The 21,312-nt window shown below is 41.0% G+C and overlaps 1 protein-coding gene across 3 annotated transcripts; it reads right to left on the reverse strand.

The window, feature by feature from the left end:
• Window positions 1-211: 211 nt before the first annotated feature.
• On the reverse strand, window positions 212-12,845 carry mia2 (MIA SH3 domain ER export factor 2). 3 transcript variants are annotated; one of them, XM_008302099.1, is made up of 23 exons: window positions 12,715-12,845; window positions 10,706-10,837; window positions 10,525-10,546; window positions 10,271-10,359; window positions 9,902-9,973; window positions 8,902-9,012; window positions 8,743-8,814; window positions 8,500-8,604; window positions 8,246-8,368; window positions 7,633-7,821; window positions 7,391-7,481; window positions 7,131-7,198; window positions 6,957-7,027; window positions 6,764-6,865; window positions 6,566-6,662; window positions 6,283-6,350; window positions 5,985-6,070; window positions 4,661-4,774; window positions 4,092-4,223; window positions 2,336-2,476; window positions 2,110-2,162; window positions 1,853-2,033; window positions 212-1,756 (listed from the first exon to the last, which is right to left on the reverse strand). In XM_008302099.1, exons 1-23 carry the CDS (start codon window positions 12,736-12,738, stop codon window positions 1,518-1,520), a joined length of 2,382 nt encoding a protein of 793 aa, XP_008300321.1. In that variant the 5' UTR covers window positions 12,739-12,845; the 3' UTR covers window positions 212-1,517. The 3 variants fall into 3 exon arrangements, with proteins under 3 accessions (XP_008300321.1, XP_008300316.1, XP_008300329.1); XM_008302094.1 differs by lacking the exon at window positions 12,715-12,845 and adding an exon at window positions 11,969-12,197; XM_008302107.1 differs by lacking the exons at window positions 4,092-4,223; window positions 12,715-12,845 and adding an exon at window positions 11,969-12,196.
• Between the last annotated feature and the right edge of the window lie 8,467 nt (window positions 12,846-21,312).

Raw genomic sequence — 21,312 nt, forward strand, 5'->3', positions numbered from 1 at the left:
CACTGACAAGTATGTCGATGTATCGTCCCATCAAGCCATGGCAGTAGCCCAGCTTGCACAACGCTGGGATCCTGGAAATACTTATCTACATGGAGAAGTGCTATCAGTGTTTTGGTATTACCCTATTAGGGAATGCAACAGCTCAACATTTACTTGGTATAAAACAGGCTTGTATAGAATAAACAAAATTATGTAATATGTACAAGTCTTGTTATTCAAACTGCATTGTGAAAATTTATTTTCAAAGTATTCTACGCACTTTTAAATAAATATTCTGTAAATGTTTCAAATGACACATCACAAGAGTTTGGTCAGGTAAAAATCATTACATATGAACTACACTGTACAATCAAGGTTACAATAAACAAAAGTATATTTGGAATATTCAATTACAGATGTATTATATTTTAAACATTTCCATTGTGTGTCTTATGCACACTATAATACAATAAATGCTCTGTTACTCCCAGTGGCCACTGACAGGTTTGATATTACAACTTTATGCACAACTTCAACATTATTACATGAGTAAATCATATGGAGACATTGACAATTTTAGAGTCTTTATTCATTTATCAATAATTGTTTGTTTTTTTTTTTTTACAAAATTCACATGGGTGTCATCTCCTTGACTCTGAAAGTAGCATCTCTTCCAGTCACCGGTCTGTGACTATCAGGATGAGTCACAGCTTTCTTCAATGAAGCAGCTATTATAAGCCACTTTTTTCAAGCTTAGGTCATTCGTAAGTCACTGTAACACGATCAAAAGAAATGTTTGCTTGCTGTTCTTGAAATCATAGCTTTGTTGGTGAAGACAAAGTCTCCCAAATCCCACTGGGAAGTTAGTAAAATTCAGTTGTGCACTTCAGTTTTATTTTCAGGCAAGCTCTCCCTTTGAAGAGACAAAAGAAAATTTGATGTGATCTGATTGAAGTATAGTCCAATTCAGGTCAACGACAATAGATGCTAAATGGTTACATTTTTTTTTTGTGACAATGACAAGAGCGTTGGTACAACAAAATGTACTATTTCAAGGCTAAAAGATGTATTGTTGCAGTGACAGTCTGTGATCATTTAAATTTCTCTGTCATTGGGGTGTATGTTGATTGATGCTGCTCCATGATAAACATTTGGACGTTTTCTGGCGTTGATAAGCTAACAGCAGTACTAGAGCGTAATTTCTTACTATGATCTCAAACGGGATGTAGCTGAATGAGGATGGGCAGAGAGAGTGAGTAACATGGAGAAAGAAGGCAGAACAAAGAGCAGACAGCATGAGATTGGTGGAAAATTAGAGTTGAAGCAGACATACGGCAAAAAAAAAAACAGGTAGATGAATGCTGATTTTTTCCCCCCTCTTCTACCACTATTCATGAAATATATTCTCTTGGTGAATAAATAGATGTTACAGAAAAAAATGGGGAAAGCAGAAACCTGCCCTTGCATCCATCTAGGATTGAGTTAAATTTTAACCAAAAATACATCATCTCACAACTGAAGAAGAAACTTTGTCAGGCTCAAATGGCGTCTTCAGGCGAGGGTGTGTTCTCCTCAGGCGACTGGCTGTGTGGTGGGGAAGGGAGGGACTGCTGAGGAGGGGGAGGGCCCATGGAAGATGGTGGGAGAGCGTCTGGAGGAGGGGGTCGCATGGGGGGGCCGTAGGAGGGCATGTGAGGGTGAGGAGCAGGAGGAGGGGGAGGTCCGCCAGGTGGGAAACGAGGAGGTAACATCATTCCTGGATGAGGGGGCGCCCACACTGGAAGAAAAGAGCAGGAAAGAAAGACTTTAATTTACACCGATGTCATCTGGAGATAAGATGCTATAAGCTACAAAAATGGCTGCGTCTTCTTACTGGGTATCATAGGAGCCCCCCCTGGTCCCCTGGGGGGGTAGAAATCAGGTGGGGGTGGGGGTCCATAAGGGGCTCTACGAGGAAAGGGTCCATCCATGGGACCCATTGGGGGTCCAGGAGGGGGTGGGCCACCTATCCTTGGACCTGCTTCAGGGGGACTCCTCCGATCACCAGGACCAGACTGAGGACAGTGAGAAAAACATTTTATAGAGGCTGGACCACAGATCCACACGTGAAATACTCACAAACACTCTTACCTCTCTATGTTCTAGTTCAGCAGGTCCAAAGCTGTTTTCTCTGTATGAGCCATCTGCATTGACAAACATTTATAAGTGAATGAAGGGAACATGAATATGAAGTATCTATTCCAATGCATGTCTAACATTCAGAACAGTTTGCATTTTGATTTTCTATTTCAATATCTAGAAGTTCACCTATTTACACAAAAGAAGAGTAAAAGACCACAAGACAGAAGAGACTCGCCTGCCATGTCAAGAGGCTGAGGGGCTCCTGGGGGGAGACCCCGAGGATGGAGAGGGCCAGGAGGAGGCATCATGCCCAGAGCTCCTGGAGGAGGTGGAGGTCTCCTGTACATGGGACCCCCTGCTTCTGGAAACATATAGCCTGGGGGAGTGAGCAAGCACAAAGATATTTTATAAATGTAAATGAGTCGCACAAATATCTAATCTGCAGTGTGATGTTGATATTTCTGCAAACTATGACCTTGTGGGCACAGAGTACAGTGTGAATGTCTGATATAGGGCAAGGAAGAAATTAAAAATAAGAAATATAAGGAAAACTCAATTTTGTTGTTTTTACCTGTAAACATAAACACAAACATTAGGTGCACAAATAGTGTTTCCAGGTGCACTTTCCTTTTCAGGATTATGTGGTAAATGATCTGATTCGTCACAGAGCGTCACAGACAACTGCAGTTTCCATTGTCAAAATGCATTGAAGGCAACACACATGCACTGTCATCATGCATTTAGCATTCACATGCACACTTTGACTTCAACTTTTGACCTTCCAAACTCAGGTGTAACTAATGTCCTCAGCGATGACTGCACTCCATTGAGCTCTCCAGGGCGCGGTACTGTGTGTCATGGAAACAGGAGCCGTAGGTAATATTACACATGTGAGTGCTTACTGCTTTCAGTCAAAGCTTCGGCGATTTCTTCTTTTGGGTTCCCCAACAAGTGGTTCTGAACATCATCAAGGTGCACATGCACACCGAGCAATAGCACTGTGCCACATGCAAAAATCTTTCCCAAGACTGATGGAAGTAAATGCTCCGTGCGGCAGTCTGAATGCTGGTTCTTACTTTCATATGCAAGTGTAGGAATCTCCAATATGAACGGTTTGGTCTTCATCCTTGCAAGCCACAAGTCTGTGCTAGTATTGTCACCACAGAGTTCTTTTTTTGTTTGTTTGTTTTTTAAACTTAGATCACCTTAAATGAACTAGAAGCTTCTTGGAAACTGTTTAAATTGTATGGTAAGCAATGGAAAATCCTGGTTAAGTCACCTTTTAGGAATGCAAAACCCTGAAAACCTACCTGCTTAGTTTTGCATCAAACTAAGGAAGCATCTGTGTGTTTGATGAATATGACCTCAGCTATAACTCTTGATATGTTCAGAGTCAGGTAGGGGCTGGTCCAGCTGGGTGGGCATTTATCATAATATTCTGATTCTTTTTTCCTCTAAAGGCCAATTCATGGAATCTGCATCCCTGTGCATGTACATCGTAAATGGCCATTGGACACACACCCGGTTCCATTCATACTACAATAGGTACACATCTGTCTGCTGCACAGATGGTCTCATTGCTCCACATGTTGAACACAGAAAAACACACAGGGCTCCGATGGATGTTCTGAAAGGCAACTGACTTTGCACTTTTTTTACAACACCGAGGAGCTAGCTTCAGACTTGGCTGTAGTCCGTGACTATTCCTGAAGTAAGCTGAGCACAGTGGGCAGACATAGCACAGGATTTCTAGCGAATTCAGAACTCCCCACTGGGTTTGGACACTATCAATAGAGAACATGTACAAATTAATATAAATCAATGATAATTATAAAGTGCGTCAGTCCACACGGTCATAAGTATTGGGCCGCACTGGGACTCCCACGTGGATCCTTGTGAACTTGGGCAGTTGATAAAATTTACATCAGGTGTACCCTTGCAGGCCATTGTGGACACTGAAACCGTGAATTCGCTTTTACATATACACACACCTGGGGGTCCTGGTGGAGGTCCCCTGCGATCTCTCTCCCATGTAGGAGAGATTGAGCCGCTGTCAGAATGAGGACCTGCAGTGCGCTCCATCTCCCCTTGGCCACCTGGGGGCTCCCCTGGACCACGAGACACTGGGGAGGAAAGGAGCAGTGGAAACAGAAGGTCCAAAGGAACAAAGAGGAGAGAAGAGATGATTGAAGGTGTTGATGTGACAGAGAGGGAGACAAAGAGGAAAGGGGAAAAAAGCAGAACCGAGAGCCAAAAGACAGACATAAGACAGTGAAGATAATTAGGAGAGAAAGAAAGACAAAAAAAAGTATGAACACATTTTTTTTCAATCAGAGTGAACAGACAAATGTATAACTCCGTTTTCCTCCGTACATTCCAGATTGCATGCCAACATAAAGACCATGCTTCAACATTCAGCAGCTACAGTTTATCATGCTACTATCAGCTGGTCAACATGCTTCAGGTGTCTATTGCATTTATGAGATCAGAAAATGAGATCACTATTTTGTAATCGTAATGGAGTGTAGTTGCAGCTAACTGTGGATTTGTGTGTATATACCTCTAGGAGACAGTCTGGCAGGTGGTCCATCCATCAACGTAGGAGGAGAGAGGAAAGGTCTGGTTTCAGATGCGGGTCGACCCAGAGGAGAAGGACCGTACGGGGACCTTTCAGCTGGAATTGAAAACAGTTTGAATTAGGGCTAAAGACTTAGTAGGACTAATTTTGTAGTCTTTCATTTCCTTCCTTTCAACCACAGTGACAAGAACAAGTGTGTGTACTCTTTGGAATGATCTGGTATTCTACATTAATTGGTTGTAAAATCTGAACGGATCTTCTACTAAGTCACAAGTATAGGCACACACGATTCTTACTAATTTATTGAACATACCTATTAAACATTTACTGTGCTGGTATAAAAGTAATGAACCCTTAAATTTAACAACTCCCTCCCTGGGCAGCAATAACCTCAAACAGGCAATTCTGGTAGCTGCAGATCAGACTTGAACAACGCTCAGGAGCAGTTTAAGACCTTCATCAAACAAAAGCATTTTACAAGAAGTTTTGCAAGAGTCCAGATGCTTTTTGGCAAAGTAATGTTTTTTTTGTGTTTTTTAGAGCAGCAGGTTCCTCTAAGCCCTGCCATAGACATCCTGTCTGTTCCACCAGTTACCGGGGCTAGATTTATCAACCAAGATGTCAACCATCTCCAATGATTGGACTGATTGTGCTTCTGAAGTCATCTTAGCTTGTCTTTTACTTTTAGGGAGAGTACGCACAGTACTGGAGTGCATCCATCTACATAAAGTTTGTCTAACTGTGTCTAACTTACTTTGTAACACCTGCCGGCTTTATGTCAATCAGCAATTCTCGATGATTCCTGAAGCCTTTTGGAAATCTATTCTTTGTGATGCATGCTTCACATCAGCAGATGCTTCATGTAAACTCAAAATTAAGTTAAGTATTTTCAATAGGTTAAATTAGCTCCAACTTACACTGTCAGTATTGCCTCACTGATGCAGGTTGGCCAACTCCTAATTTTAAAAGAGTCTTTGTTCATGTCTTTAGCCTCGGGGTTCACATACTTCTTACAAGCTACAAAGTCAATATTTAACATAGGTGAGAACGGCACAATGATTTATCCGGTATTAGTTTAAATAGATTGTGTGTGTTCAAAATTGGAACTTAGATTAAGAACTGAAAATAATTTAAGGCTAATATGTTAAGGTCTAATATAATAACTGAAAGCACAAATATATCTTAAATTATTGTCCACATAACTCCAAGTGGTCTGCCTACTTTTTTTTTTTTTTGCTACTGCTCCGTCAGCTTAATATATTAGGGGTGTGTGTGTGTGTGTGTGTGTGTGTGTGTGTGTATTTACCTCTGAAAGGCAGTGGTCTAGCCAAGCTGTTCAAGGCATACGGATCTTTGTCAAGGGCGTCTAGTTTAAACTGTGTATCCGTCAGTCTGTAAACAAACACACCTAAAGTTAAAGTATGACACACATTTTTAGTCCTGACTGTAAATTATAAACAAATATGCTCTGAAAAAGCAGTCTTTGAGTGCTCCTAAAAATTAGGACACTATTAAGGTGAGTGAACTAATAGAGATGAGACAAAGCTTAAGGGAACACAGTGTCGTACTTAACTTTCCTCACTCCCTCAAAACCTTATGCTTACTTCTGTCTGAGAAGGCCGTTCTCTCTTCTGATGTCTGCCAGCTCTCTGTCTGCTGCTCGGGCTGCCAGCTGGAAGTGTCAGTAACACAACATATGTAGAAATATACAGATACAGTCAAGGTCAGTGTGTTTAAATACGCTTAAAATGTAGAAACACATGTTTCAGTTTCAACAGGGGTCAAACCACAACCACCAACATTGACTAACATGCATTAGGCTGTACGACATAATAACAAAGCTCAGGAGTTTTGGGGGGGATTTGTTTGTGGTGGACTTTTACCGACCCAGTTATTGTGAGCCTTCTTCTCATGTGCTGAAATTTGAGTTTGATAAGACTGTTTGCTTTTCTCCAACTCTTCTTCCATCTCTTCTGCACGTTGCCTGGAACAAAGCAGAAGTGATACTGTGTGTGGAGGACATGCTCACAAATTACTTCAATGATATATGCTGGTAATGTATGTTTAATGTGAAAAAGCACCTACCTGTAGTTGTTAAGTTCTTCCATAGCCATCGCAATATTTTTGTCTGCTTTATTTAACTTCTCCTCTTTCTGCAGACGCTCCTTCTCTTCCACTGTCAGCAGTCTACAAACACACATGTTCATTACCATCCTCATCACAGTTTCAAAGTCATTCCACAGTTTTAGCTTAGTCATACATGTGTATTTATCAATACCTGTGCAGCTTAAGTTCATTCTCCTGATACATTTCTGTCATAATCTGGAGCTTCTGTTGTAATCGTTGGACCTAAACACATGAGTAAGAGGAATTAATCCAAATGAGAGAGAAAAAAAAAGAGGAACACCAAAGTCCTAAAATAGCACATTGATATATAGTCGACATCAGCTACCTGATCAGAGTAGTGGTCAGTGTCAGACTGCAGAGATAGTTTCTCATTCTCCAGTTCCTTAATGCCCTCTTGAGAGAAAAACAAAACACGATGATGCAAAAATCATGTAATCAGGGATACTGTATGTCTAGTCTTTACACATGAAACAATTGTTAGATGTTCGATTATTATTAAAACAATAAAGAAGCGGCTCTTTGACTGACTCCTTTGTTCTGGACACACACCTAATGACATTATGTGTCAGTGTACAGTCAACTTACCTTGCAAGTCTTCTTTAGCTTTGACTTCATCATTCAGTTTAGCAAATACTCTGTCCTTATCTTCATCTACTGATTTGAGGTCCGCATTCAGCTACACACACATATACACAATGTTAGCAGCTGTAAACAGTTTTTTATTTTTTTAATTTGTATCCAATTATATGCATTCTTCTGTATCATCACTACATAAGTAAGAATATCAAATACTACCATCAGTGCTTGTGTCCATTTTATTCACATACCTTAGCAGCATAAATGAGTTTCTGGACTTTCTGGAGATGGCCCTGTTTGTCTGATTTGTCCAATTTTCCATTCCTCTCTCCTTTTCCTGCCGTTCCATTGGTTGTCTCCTTCTCTCCTGCTTCCTCACTGTCCTCTTCCTCCAGATCTGAATCCCAACCTTTCATCTTCAGAAGTCGATCCGTCAAAGACTGGAAGCATACAAATATTTACACATTTGAAAACTTATTATAACAAAAGGCATCAAAATCATTTTATCAATTTCTTATATCAACTTGCAGTCCTCCCCTGTAGTGGTTCTCAAAATGTGACCTGTATTCAAGACCAGATTTTTTTGTTTAATTTTTAAAATGCTTTTTTTCTTTTGGCCTTTTGTGCCTTGATTCCAGAGGTTAGTAGAGAGAGACAGGAAAGGTAGGAAGAAGAGTGGGGAATGACATACTGCAAATCAGCCATGGGTCAGACCTGATCCATGGTTGCTATTTCGGGGACTTTCAGCCCTTATATATGGGTCGCCCGCTCAACCTGTTGAGCTACCGGGGCGCCCAAAAACCAGATATTGTAATGTAGTAACGAGCTACAATATATTGTAACTACTGTTAGAACCCATATTACCATTATGCGTTCGTCCTTGTTGGCCACATCCTGCAGCATCCCGCTGTGGGCCACCTCACACCTCTTCATTTCTGCCTCCAACTCACTCACTCGTTCTGCCCACCCCTCCAGCTGCTGCCTTAACTGTAAAGAAAAAGAGACGCGCAGAGAAAGGAAATGATGATGCGAGAAGTAAGAGGGTATACATTTGTTTACTATCATAAACAGTAATATTGCGTGTGTGTGTGTGTGTGTGTGTGTGTGTAGCATCCTACCTGAGCGTTGCTCTCCTGCAGTACTGTGTTCTCCTCTCCCGATGTTTCCAGATTCCTCTGTAGTCTCTCACTGTTCATACTGTACACTTTAAGAGTGGTTTGTGCCTAGAGACAGACAAGCAGCAAAAATATTTCATGAAACCCAGAGGGACAGAGCAAAGGAGGAAAATAAGCTGCAGCAGAAGAAAGAGGACAGGAATGTGAAGGTTCAAAGGGGAAAGGTCATGTACTGAAGGACTGTACCTGCTCTTCCTGTGACTGGAGGTCTTTGGCTTCCTCTTCAAATGTTTTCATGTTCTCCTCAAGTACTGCTATCTGGAGGGAGAACCAAAACATTCACTCAGTCAGTATGACACTTCAATGGTTAGCACACAATGTTTTTATATTTGCATGCACTCGTACCCTCTTTTCTTGCTCTATTCTATGTTCTTTCTGCTGGTCCACTTGATCCTTCAGTTCTTCCAGATCCCTCTCCAGCTCCTTTTTAGTATGTTCCAACTGTCTGGCTTTAGCCTGGAATTCACATGACAACAAGATGTGATCAGAAAACTCCTTCAAATAAGAGCATAACTGGGAGAAGGAGGGGTGAAGAATAAAGAGAACAACAAATAGAAAACTAGCTTTTCTCCTGACGCAATATGGACTTCTCCCTCGTATTTTGCAATCTATGCTTCTTGCACTGTAGTGCATGCAGTTCTTCATTTTGTAAGAAAATGACGATTATTATTTTTTGTGTTATATGTTTGTCTATACACCACTGCATACTGAAAAAATGTTACCAACTCACATCATGTGGCTGTGAAAGTGAAGATGCATACCTCAAAATACTACATACTACAAAATAGTATCTAAAAGCTGTATCTGCTTCTAGAAATCCATTTTAAACATTCAGCGATACACAGATGACTAACTTATGTGATATCTTGTGAAATACCACCTGCTGTTAGAGCCCTGAGATAAAATGTTGTAATTTGGTACTATTTCAATAGAACTAAATTGCACTTTTAGTACACAAAATGAGAGGTAAACATACTGCTCTGTGAACTGATAACACACACACAAAAAAATAGAATTAGACACGTGAAGTAGTTTAAGAAATTTAGAAGTTTGGCAAATCCTCACAAAACAAAACAAACCAAAAGATAATTTTCCCAAGTAACTGGTTTGATATAAAGTGTTGAGAAGGAATTAGGTGCTAATCTTAAGATCTGAATCTGTACACAACACCAGACACAAGTTCTGTGTGAGTTCCATCGATTAGTGACATCCTTCAGACATCAGACATCAAGGAGTTTCTGTTTAAATTGACTGTGGATGTGATGGCCTATTATATAAAACAAGGTTTTCAAAAATAAAATGTATTTTGTAATCGCCATTTCTTTCTTATTTCTTTCTGCCTTACCTCAAGCTCTTCTGTCTTTTGAGTCTGGGCCAAGACACCACTGTCCCTCAGTGAACTCTCCAGGTCATCATACTGCAAATGACAATTATGAACAAGTAAATCTCAAAGTTCCCATTACAGCCATGACAAAAGCATTTAATCAGGATTTAAATTATGCTAATTACTTTCTGCAATTACTTTGTAAGGTCAACATGCTTTTTGATCTCACTTCAGACAATGTACATGAGACTCCTCTATGTAATTCAGATGTTTCTAAAGCCATGGCAACACATTACGTGAATCTGACCCCATATTAAATGGCCTAGTGTTGTGTGTGAGACCGGCTCTGTCTCTAGCCAGAAGTCAGCCACCACTAGCACAAGCACCTACCTCTTGCTGACTCTGACTGAGAGTCTCAAGGACTTTACACTTCTCGTCCAGCAGCTGTGCAACCTGTTCAGCCATCCACCGCTCTTTCCCTGAAAAACAATGAACACAAGGCTTACAGATACTGTTATTTATAAAATATTTCTGGTATATATTTTCATATACAGTGATTAGAGAAGTATAACTGGCAGGTATTAGTGATGAACTTAGATCATGTATAAAATTGTGATATTAAAGAATATGAAGCAACAACTTACTTCGATACATTCTGCTTTTGATCTGAGGAAATATAAGAACAACCATGAATTAGGGGTCACTGAAAGGATGGATGGTTTCATAAATGGCAACGGAACATGTGTAACTTCTTTGTGTCTACGTTTGCAACATAACATCTTGTGAATATACTGTAAGGTCATGTGTCTGTGAATGCACACTCACAGAGCTATAACATCTACAGGTGAACAGCAGCATTATCACCAGCCCCACAAAACCAGTGATGATGACTGGTTCCCATGGCACACCGTACAGGTCTGGCCCAGGTCTTATGTCATCCGGCAGTGACGATACAACCTGAATGAAAAGACAAAAAAAACATTCATTGTAGGAGATAGTTTTTACTGACTATACCTAAAATTAGACGTGTGCATCTGGTCACAAAAGGTAGTTTACTCATTTTCATTTATTGGACGATAAACAGAGGAATAGTGCTCCTAATATAGTGGGCTTTAGGCTCAAGGTCTGAGCACCGTGTGACTACCCTGAAAGTCAAATTGACACATGTGGAAAAAAAGAATATAAAGAGTTAAATATGGCTTTGTGAATGCTTTACGCATTAAAGTTGAATTATTCAGCTCATCTTCAACTACCAGAGCATACATAGGCAAGGCAAGGCAGGTTTATTTGTATTGCTCCATTCGTATCCGAGGCAATTCAAAGTGCTTCACACAAAACCATGAGTAGACAAAGTCAATCAATAAAAACATAAATATAATCATTAATCAGTAGAGTACAGATAAAATACTTTCAGCTGTCATATTCACAACTAAATAGAACTGCTTTCAGCCTGGATTTGAACATGGACATAATTTCGATGTAAGAGTAGTTTTAAAACAGTTGTTGCTTTAGTGGGTAGGAGTATGTGTATTTTTTATTTTTATTTTTTTAAAGGATCATCCCATTTTTGTCTTGCTTTGTTTTCCTGTACTTCTTATATTTTTGCTTTTGACGGCTGTATTTAGAAACGCATGTTTGTTAAAACACTAAATAATTACTCCTGACAGCTTTATACACAGCTACTATGGGATAGAAATTGTAGTACAAACATGCTGGTGACATAACTATCTACTAAAAGGAGAATTAAGTGACACCTGCCATTATCATTCACAAACTAGAGATTGTAGGATAGCTGCATAACACCTTATAAGAGACTGATGTTGCTGACAATTAGCTAGCTAACTATTTACCAGCTAACTATGTGAAAAACACGTCTGAGAATGAGACAGAAAATCTGAAAATAGTGTTGACAGCTTGCCGGCAGCACTGGCAGAACACACACGCAGTCAGAAATGAGAGGCACAAATGTACAATATGTATATTATACAGAAAATACTACCATGTTTTCGACTACATGACAGCCCGTTACGGTATTTGTGCTCTGACGGCTAATTGGGAAATGCTAACGAAACCTGCCACATAACGTACATCCTTCACTTTCTCCACGGCGATACTGTAGTAAGCCTCGGCCGTCGCCTGAAAGTCCACCGCTTTGCTGGCCAACTGGTCACTCGCCGGTTGTTCCGCCATCTCTGAATTATTTCATTCGGCTTACACTTTAGTTATGATTTTTATTTATACCGACAAGAAACTACAGCCGCGAACTGGGTTAGCGGCGATTTCACATCCTATTCACAACACCGACGCTCAAGAGCATACCACGTCTGATTTCACGTCGAAGGTAGGGGTAAGAATATTTAATTCTCTTTGTAAACCTTTTGTAACAATTATATGATTTTAATTGGTCCAAAAGATTTTTAATACATCAGCTATGAAATTTATTAAGTATAACACAACCTATATACATTGTTTTATGGACTTATAAATTCACACATATGGTATTACACCCCCACTGGTGCAAATGGTTTAATCGCAACGTCACCAATTGTAAGATGCCACACAGGCACATCGGAGCGCTTTCAAAGTGACACCAAGAGAAACAGGTGTCACCCAAACAAATACTGTATTCTAATTATTGCTTTCGATAACCTCAAGACTAATTAATTTAACTGTCTCAAATTCAACACATAAATACTCAGCAGTTTTTCCTGAGCTGCGTATGTCTTTGAGTTACGACCACAAGCTAATAACCAACCAGTCGAAGTAGGACACAGGGGAAGACTTGTGAGTCTGACAGCTTATGTTCACTTCGTCTTTCTAAATGTTATACTCACCGACCTGGCCTCGTTTTCGTCCATCTGAAACTATAAACTCACTACCCCCCTCCAGACATGTAAACCAGTTCGCCTGTACAGCTGTGTTGATTGCCAGCTGGCCCAGAGAGTGATAGACCCAAATGTGAGCGATGTTGACGGAGCCCAGCCAGCTTGACAGCTGAGACGCAGGCAGAGCTACATACCAGAGGGAGAGTCAGCTCAACATGTCACAACTGTAATGTCTTAAAGAACCACACACCACAGTATGTAGACACCTCAGGAATCAGCTTTGGTCCATTTTGCACCTGAAGGGGCCTGAAGGTGCCCTGTACAAAAATGAAGCCAAATGTGGCTCTGAATCTAATGTTAGTTGACAGAACATGTGTAAAGTGGGTTAGGGAAAGTTTCTGAGATAACAAGATGTGCCCTGCTATGAACTGAGTCATCATGAGGATGTATAATTTGATACACAGTAACTTCTGCAGGTTAAGGAAAAATAAGACATATAGCCCAGCGCTGATGACAGTGGCCAGGCCATCCCACACAACCAATAATTAAGCCTATTAGAGGCTAATCGCAAGGTTGCCGATTCGATCCCCAGTGCCCCCACATGCCCAAGTGTTCTTGGGCAAGACACTCAACCCCAAGTTGCTCCTCATGTTAGGTGAGCACGTTGCATGGTGTACAATGTCTGTCAATGAGAAATGTGTTGTGAAGTGCTTTGTATAATCTGACAAAGTTGGACCATTTACCATAAAAAGCTTATTAAGCATGACTCGTCATGGCTTCCTTCTACATGCCAGTCACACTTACATAAGGCAGCAATAAAAGTTAGAGACCAACACAGCAATTTTCACAAACCCCCCCAAAACAGTGTCACTCTACTGTGAACAAAGGTCTCATCCTAATCACCACTAGAAACATTGTCTGGTGCATCACTGTGGATGTCATATAGTAAACAAATGACACCTACATTCAGTTTCCATGGATTGAAAATCTATTGGTAGCTCTTACCTGCACAGTAATCCATATTAGGAGCTCCTTCGCTGCATAAGCATGGACGACAGAGTCTTCGGCAGTCTGACGTACGAAGTCCAGAATTTGCTTCATCACTGAGGAGTTTGAGCAAAATACATAATGGTATTTAAAATGTACACTTTCCACCGTTTTTCATAATGATATTGATGATACAATACTGAAAACTTTTGTCTTTGCATGATGCTATTGTAAAAAATTGAAGATATTGCTCTGGCCATGCCATCCGAGGTTGTGTGTTGGGGAGCGAGGATGTAGCAGGTCGAGCAGCACTGCTTCTCACATCTTATTGCTTTATATGTTTTAATCAGCTTTAAGTCCTTCTTGATTAACGGATACTTGGGTCATCCATACCTTCCAGTGGCTGTGATGATCCTGGTTGAATGTGAGGAGGAGACACTTCCTCTTCTTCATTTGCTTTCTCTCTTCTTTTCTCATCCACAGTCTCCCTCTCTTGTCCTGCACCACCACCCACTGGGCTATTGTCTTTCTCCAGTGCCATCCATCCATCTCTGTGGATGTTGTTATCCCGGGCCACCAAAGAATCTTCTGTCTTCCTTAGCTCAGTCTCAGTGTTCACTTCCTTATCTTTGCTGTGAGTTGAGCAGGATGCACCGACACAGCTGGCCTCAGCTGCATTTGACAGGGGAACACATGCATTCTAATTGAAACAAATGTAATCCAAAACCATACTTTGATTTCAAGATAAAATTACATCAAAATATCATTAATACTGGCCATGATGGTTGAGGCAAAGTAGACAAAAATACCTTGATGATCGTATTTTCCTGTGTTGAAAGTCTTTCTTACTCTTTCTAACAGCATTTCCAGCTTCTGAAGAGCGATGAGCATTCTAGTCTTTTCTTTGTCCTCCTGTGGTGCATCAGCGAGCCTAACGCCAGGAGCCACCAGCATTTCCCTGTGATAATGCAGAAGTCTTTCTATATCTGACAATATAGATTCGTCATGCTCAGGGTCTTCGGTCACGCCTTCTGAACTGGCCAAAATGTAATCCAAAAACTGCAACTTGTTTTGCCCAAAAAGCTCTATCAAAATAGTCATGTCATCCACACTCATGTCTGCAAGAAGGTTCTTGTAATGTTTGGAAATGGTTTTTGTTTGGAGGAGTGCTTCTGTGTTTGGAGATGCAGTATGGCGGTGGATTTCGGCAGAAGGAAGATAAGGTTGTGGCTGCTCTGTGGATGTGGTGATGGGAGAGTCTGTGTGCACATTTTGATTCTCACTTGAGTCAAGCGTAGAGTCTGGTTCTTGTTCAGGAGTCAGAGAGGCTTGTGGCTGTGATGTCTCATCTGGATTGGCATCAAAACTCTGAGCGGACTCTGTGGACCCTTCAGGTTCAGTGGTGGGTGTTTGGCTAAAAAAACCAAATGCATTTTTGAAAAGACCAAAAGCTCCTCTGGTCTTACTCTCTGCTGTCCCTCTATTGAGATCATCAGGTGGAAGTGAAGACCCAGGAGGATCCTCTGGCACAGGTGAACCAGCTTGTTCAGGTACCACAGCCTGACTTTCAACAGGATCCGTAGGTGAAGCTGAAAGTCTCCATCCTTCACTCCAGGATTCACTACTAATTGTATTTTCGTGATCTTTTCTCATTATTATATCAGATGCACCATTCTGTGAACTTGCTCCAGGTGGAAGTGAAGACTCAGGAGGATCCTCTGGCACAGGTGAACCAGCTTGTTCAGGTACCACAGCCTGACTTTCAACAGGATCCGTAGGTGAAGCTGAAAGTCTCCATCCTTCACTCCAGGATTCACTACTCATTGTATTTTCATGATTTTCACTCATTTTTACATCAGAGTCAGTATTCTGTGAACTTGCTCCATCCTCAGAGCCACCTCTGTCTCTTTCTACGACGGGCTTTTCTTCGCTTGCTTGAGGACGAAGATCATTTGAACATTTAAAGTTGTCTTCCTCCATATGGCTCTCCTGATGCTTTTTGTCAACCTCCTCCTGTTTAATCTTTTCATCCATTACCTCTGCCTGTGGGCTTTCAGTCTTTGCGGCAGATTCAGTAAAGTCTTCTTCATCTTCTGTCCCTTTCTTATCGCTCTCTGGCTCAGGCCTGCTAATGTCAGTCCCTATATTTTCCACGTACTCCTCCAAATGAGATGACTGCACCTGTTTTCCGTCTTCTTCCTTTGTCTCGTTTTCCTTTACCTCCTCAAATTCCTTTAAGTCCTCCTGTTTCTCCTCTTTCTCTAACTCCTCCTCCCTGGCCTGATTTTCTTCCTCTGGCAATTCGTCTGTCTTCCGCTGTTTATCCGCCTCCTCTCGCTCCTCCGCCTCCTCCAGCCCTCTCTCTTCATTTACCTTCATTGTCTCCTCCCCTTTCTCTTCTCCCTTTAACTCTGCCAAACCCTCCTGTATTTCTTCCTCTTTTGAATCCTCTTCTCTCTTTTCCATCTCATCTTCCTTTAATTCCATGTCCTCGTGTTTGTTCTTTTTGTTTATCTCCTGTTGCTCCTCTCCTTGTACTTCCTCCTGTGTCTCCTCTTTCTTTCCATCCTCTGCCTCATTCTGCTTTTCCTCTACTTCCTGCTGCTTCTCCTCTTCCTTTATCTCTTCCACCTCCTTTGATGTCTCGACTTTACTCTCTTCCTTCAAGTCCCCCAGTTGCTCCTGCTGTTCCTCTAACTTTACCTCCTCTATGCCCTCCTGCTCCCTCTCTTCCTTTACCTCCTCTGCTTTCTCATGATTTTTCTCCTCCTTTGAATCTTCTACCTTTTTCTCTTCAATTTCTTCCTTTAATTCCTCGTCCTCCTCCTGTTTCTCCATGTCTTTCATTTCCATTTCCTCCTGATTTTTGTCCTCCTTTGACTCCTCCACCTCACCTTCTTTGTTTCCCTGTTTCTCTTCCTCCTTTACCTCTTCCACCTCCTTTAAATCCTCTATTTTCTCATTTTCCTCAACCTCTGATGTCTCCCACTCCCTCACATTCTCTGACTCCACCACTTCCCCAGCTTCTGTTTCTGAGCACTTTGTTGGCTTTAGGTCATTTTCATTCAGATCTTTTTCCTCAGCGCCTGATGTCTCTTTCTCAGTTTGAGCCTGCTGGAGGTTGTTTGCGCTGTCATTCACAGTTCCTTCAACAGTTTCCTTTAGCTCGTCTGTGTCACCATCACTTGGTGTGACCCTGTGGTCCGTCTGTGGAGACACAGAGGCCTGATCTGTGTTTGCTGTGCTTCCACTAGAGGAGATGGTTCCTCTGTTCTCCTCAGAGGCATTTTCATCCAGACTTTCAGTGCTTGTTCTGGTAGAGTCAGAGGATTCGAATTCCTCAGAGCTGCCCTCAACAGGTTGTGTTTCTTCCTCATGTCCCAACTCACCGTGATGTGACAGTGTTTCTGCATTGTTGTCAGTCGTAGCTAGTGTATGTGAATCATCATCATTTGTTTCAGCTCTCTGAGGAGTATAACTTTCATCCTTAACTGGGATTGGTTCATTTCTCTCATGAGCTTGTGACAGGAAAAGCTGACTCTGTGTGCTGCTGTCTTCTACATCGCTACTGACTTCACTTTCCTCTGCTGATTCCTCAGTGTGAGCCTTGACAGTTTCTCTGTGAGTTAATTCTGTCTCTTCATTGCTGCTCTTTCCTTCGTGATTGTCACCACTCATGTCAGATACATCGATAGATTCTTCTGCCTGATATGTGACTTCTGCCCCTTCGTCCTGTACACTCTCTGTTTTCTCACTTTGCAGCTGATCTTTATCATCTTCCTCAACCTTATTTTCAGGCTGCTCGATGGAGTTTGATTTTAAATCCACAGAACTGTGGTCAGGGCTCAAATTACTGTCAGACTGTATTTTAAATTCTTCCTCTCCTGGCTCATTGTTATTATCCTTACCCTCATTTCCTGTTGATTTAGGCATCTCGTGATCTTCGCCCTCCATTTCTGCAGGTATCTCCTCATCCATTTTGTTTTTCTCTTTACTGTCATCTTCTAAAGCATCTTCTTTATCCCCTTTGTCACCGATTTGGAAAAAGCTGTTGATCATAGAGGACATTCCATCTATAGTCTGAGATTCTTCCCCAGATTTGGTATTAGAAGTAAGATCTTTGCGATCATCCATAGACTCAGAATCTACTTGCAGAACGCTGCTCTTACTACTGTCTGAAGACTCTAAATCATTATCATTATTGTCAGCAGTGACTGCCTCTGTGGGTGGGGTGGTTGGGTCTTTTGGAGGTTCTTCCACCTGTAAGTCATTGCTAGTCTCAATCTTTTCCTCACTTGTAAGAGCAGACTGTGATTGATGGCTTTCCACACTCTGTGATCCTTCTTCTTGTTGTGACCTTGTATCTTCATCTGTCTCTTTAAAGCTACCTACTGTCCTTTCATCAGCTCCAACATTATCTTTCCCAAAACCTAAAATGTCCTCAATCCCCACATTCAACCAAGAACTAGATGCCGGCTGCTCCTTCTCCTCCTCACTTTCTCCTCCATTTGTTGCCTCATGTCCTGAGTCCTGATTGGTTTGGCCAAACCCCAGCGTATTCGACAGTCCATTCCCCAACCAACCCAAGGTCCCAATCTCTTCATTCTCCTCTACATGTAATTGGCTGCCTTCAAGGTCCAAAGACATCCTCCTACTCCTGAATTTCTCCACCGGTTCTTCTTTTTCTTCATCCATTTCTTTTTGTTCATCTTGCTCTGTGTTTTTCTCATCTCCAAAGCCGAGCCAGTCTGTCATGGTTGAAGTGAATGATTCAGCAGTTTCTTCACTGGTTTTCTCACTTTCTTTGGCATCGTCAGGTTTTTCTTGTCCTCCAAACCCCAGCCACCCTGTCACTGAAGAAGCGAGCGAATCTTCTGCCTGGATCTCTTTCCTCTCATCTTCCTTCTCTCCTTCAGCCAAATTGCCAGATTGCTCCTCTTTAGACAGACCTAACCATCCTGTCACTGAGGAACCGAGCCAGGAAGAAGAGGGAGACCCACCTTGTTCGTTCAGATTCGCAGCAGTCTCTTGTGCTTCCTCGTGAGGCCCGGCTGCAGCATCATCGACATTTTTGTTTGTATCCTCTTCTGTTTTCTGTGCTGAAACTGGAGATTCTGCAGAGGGGTCTGCTGATGTCAGAGGACCTTCAACATTTGTGTCTTCTGTATGTGGGGTGGTTTGGGTGGTTTCTGATTCCTGGATTTGGACTTTCTGATCACTGTCATCATCCTCAATGTCCAGATGAGCAGAGTCAATGGGATAGCCAGACTCATCCATACAGAAAAAGTCTGATTCCTGAAGGAAACAGAAAAACAATACTCTTAAATAATGAGGCAAGGAACAAATGTATAGGCAATAAATATAAGTGTTACTTTCTCCTTAATTACAATCACTTAATATACTCATGGTCAGCCACAATACTGAAACCAGCTGCCTATGATTGTGAAGGTTTCCTTGTGCTGCAATAACAGGTGGACAGTAGACACTGTGACCGCCACAGACACAACAGTGTCCTGTGGTGTCTGGAACTTGGATGCTGGCAGTGAATCATTTGAATCTTGTGGGTTCTGTGGTGTAGCCTCTGTCGATTGGCCTTTCATTGGTTTTAATTTTGTGGCTGATCAGTGTGTGTTTTGTTCAAACACTTTTGAACTGAACAGTTGCTGAAGTTACCTGTGTTTCCACTACTTTCTCTGCAGTTGCATAAACCTGCTCCTCTCGCACCGCATCCTTTGGGAAATAGCCGAACTGTCTGTCAATCTGATACAAGAAAAGAAACATTACAGCAATCAAAATTCCATATGACAAACCAATTTATGGATTAAATAAAGAAGGAAGAACAGAGGGGAGAATCAAGGGAAAAGGAGACAAGAGACATAATAATAATAATAATAATCATGATAATAATAATAATAATAATTTAAAAAACACTTAAAGAAAGTTTTCTTCTTTCCCAGTGTCAGTTTCATGTGATTTATAGATGAGTGATACATCTGAAATGAATATGTATGATAAATTAATCTATATGATATTAAATAGCTCTAATTTCTTATAAAAGTTATCCTTAATTCAAAAAGAAATTCAATATTGGCATGGTATTTCTGTTTAACTATATTGCAGTCTATGTAATGACATTTACATTTATATCATTTATAAACAAGCTTTAGTTAGACTACATTTTGTTGACTCAATTCAAATATCTTGTTATTGTCAGAAAGTTATTAACATACACTTTGAAATGGGACAAAATGTCTTTGTGACCACTGTTAACTAGCAGCAATTCAACTAATTCTAATTTAGGGTCATAGCAAACAGTTTTGTACTTTCAGATGTACATTTGGTTGAAACATTTTACAGCGAAAGCCTGCAGCTTACAGAAAGCACTGCATATTTACAATGATTGAAATTTAACCTTAGCTAAGAACCACTCAGATTTAATATAAGAAGATTCCTCAAATCCACAAAGCTCAGAAATGACTGTGTGGGTGGTTTATAACTTCAAGTGATTCATTTTTATTTTAATCAGTACCTAAATGCTGTGTCTCTGTGTCGATCTGTTGTCGTGCGTTATTATATTGTTATATAAATTAACTCACAGGGAGCTCAAAATGGCAATTGTGTTTGTAAGTCTCACAACAGCCTCACAAAAGCAACAGTCATTAAAAACATGTTATCACAGCCAATCAGTGCAATCTAAACCATCTGTATTGTAATCAAGACTAATCTCATTAACTTAGAACCTGTGATTAGAGACTGTTTGGAAAGGATCCGTTTTTTATTATGTTCTTCTTTACGTAGAGAAGGAGACAGATGGATAGAGACATGAGACATACGCTGCCGGCCCAGAGGTCTTCTCTCTTTCCAGTTAGTTTGTGGTAAACAAAGATGGTGTCTCCTTTTCTGAAGCTCAGGAAACGGCAGTCCTTACCACGGTGGTCCTTTATTGCCTGCACTCTGCTCAGCAGGCCTACACACACACAAACACACACACGTGCATTAGTAAAGCAGAGTTGAAGATCGTTGTGATTTATGAGAAAGCTTAGATTTCTAATTTATTTGAAAAAGACATAGTGTTACGATTAAAACTGGAATTGTATCAGGAGCACTTACTTTCACACTCAGAATCTCCACAGATCTTGTAGTCAGACAACAATCCCACAGTGAAGTGAGGTAAAATCACAAAAGCTGCGCCTATAATCCACAGGAATCTAGACGTCTGTGAAACAGCCATTCTTGGTTTTTTAAAAGGAGTGTATCAAGTAAAAAATATCCATAATGGGGTAAAAAAAATAACTGGGGTCAGTTGTGCTGGCAAGTGGACATTGCCTCTGTGCTGCTGCTGTCGTGAAACCCCAATGGTTACTGAAAGGGATGAGATAAGATATAAGGCTACCATGAGGATAATCATTAACATGAGAGAGCTGCTTGCCATACAAAACATTTTCTGGTCACAGGTCAAAGGTATTTTTTATTTTTTATTTGATCTTAGAGCTTAATATTTGAGGACACGTTCTGTGATTTACATTCCACTGTGAAACAAATAAGGAAACACGATGACAGAAAAATGTTTTGACAGATAAAACGTGGGCATTTTGTGGACTTCGCTCGTTTCTTTAAATG

This window comes from Stegastes partitus, unplaced genomic scaffold, assembly GCF_000690725.1.
Source record: "Stegastes partitus isolate 25-593 unplaced genomic scaffold, Stegastes_partitus-1.0.2 Scaffold36, whole genome shotgun sequence".
Lineage (NCBI taxonomy): Eukaryota > Metazoa > Chordata > Actinopteri > Pomacentridae > Stegastes > Stegastes partitus.

What these genes read in the sequence shown, in the direction of transcription:
- mia2 (XM_008302094.1), bottom strand. Translation starts at nt 12,070, where the DNA reads ATGGCGGAACAACCGGCGAGTGACCAGTTGGCCAGCAAAGCGGTGGAC. An exon ending in AACTCATTTATGCTGCTAAG is followed by an intron (nt 7,482 to 7,632) that starts GTATGTGAATAA and finishes ATGTGTGTGTAG; the next exon opens with CTGAATGCGGACCTCAAATC. An exon ending in GGGGGCTCCTATGATACCCA is followed by an intron (nt 1,757 to 1,852) that starts GTAAGAAGACGC and finishes CTTTTCTTCCAG; the next exon opens with TGTGGGCGCCCCCTCATCCA.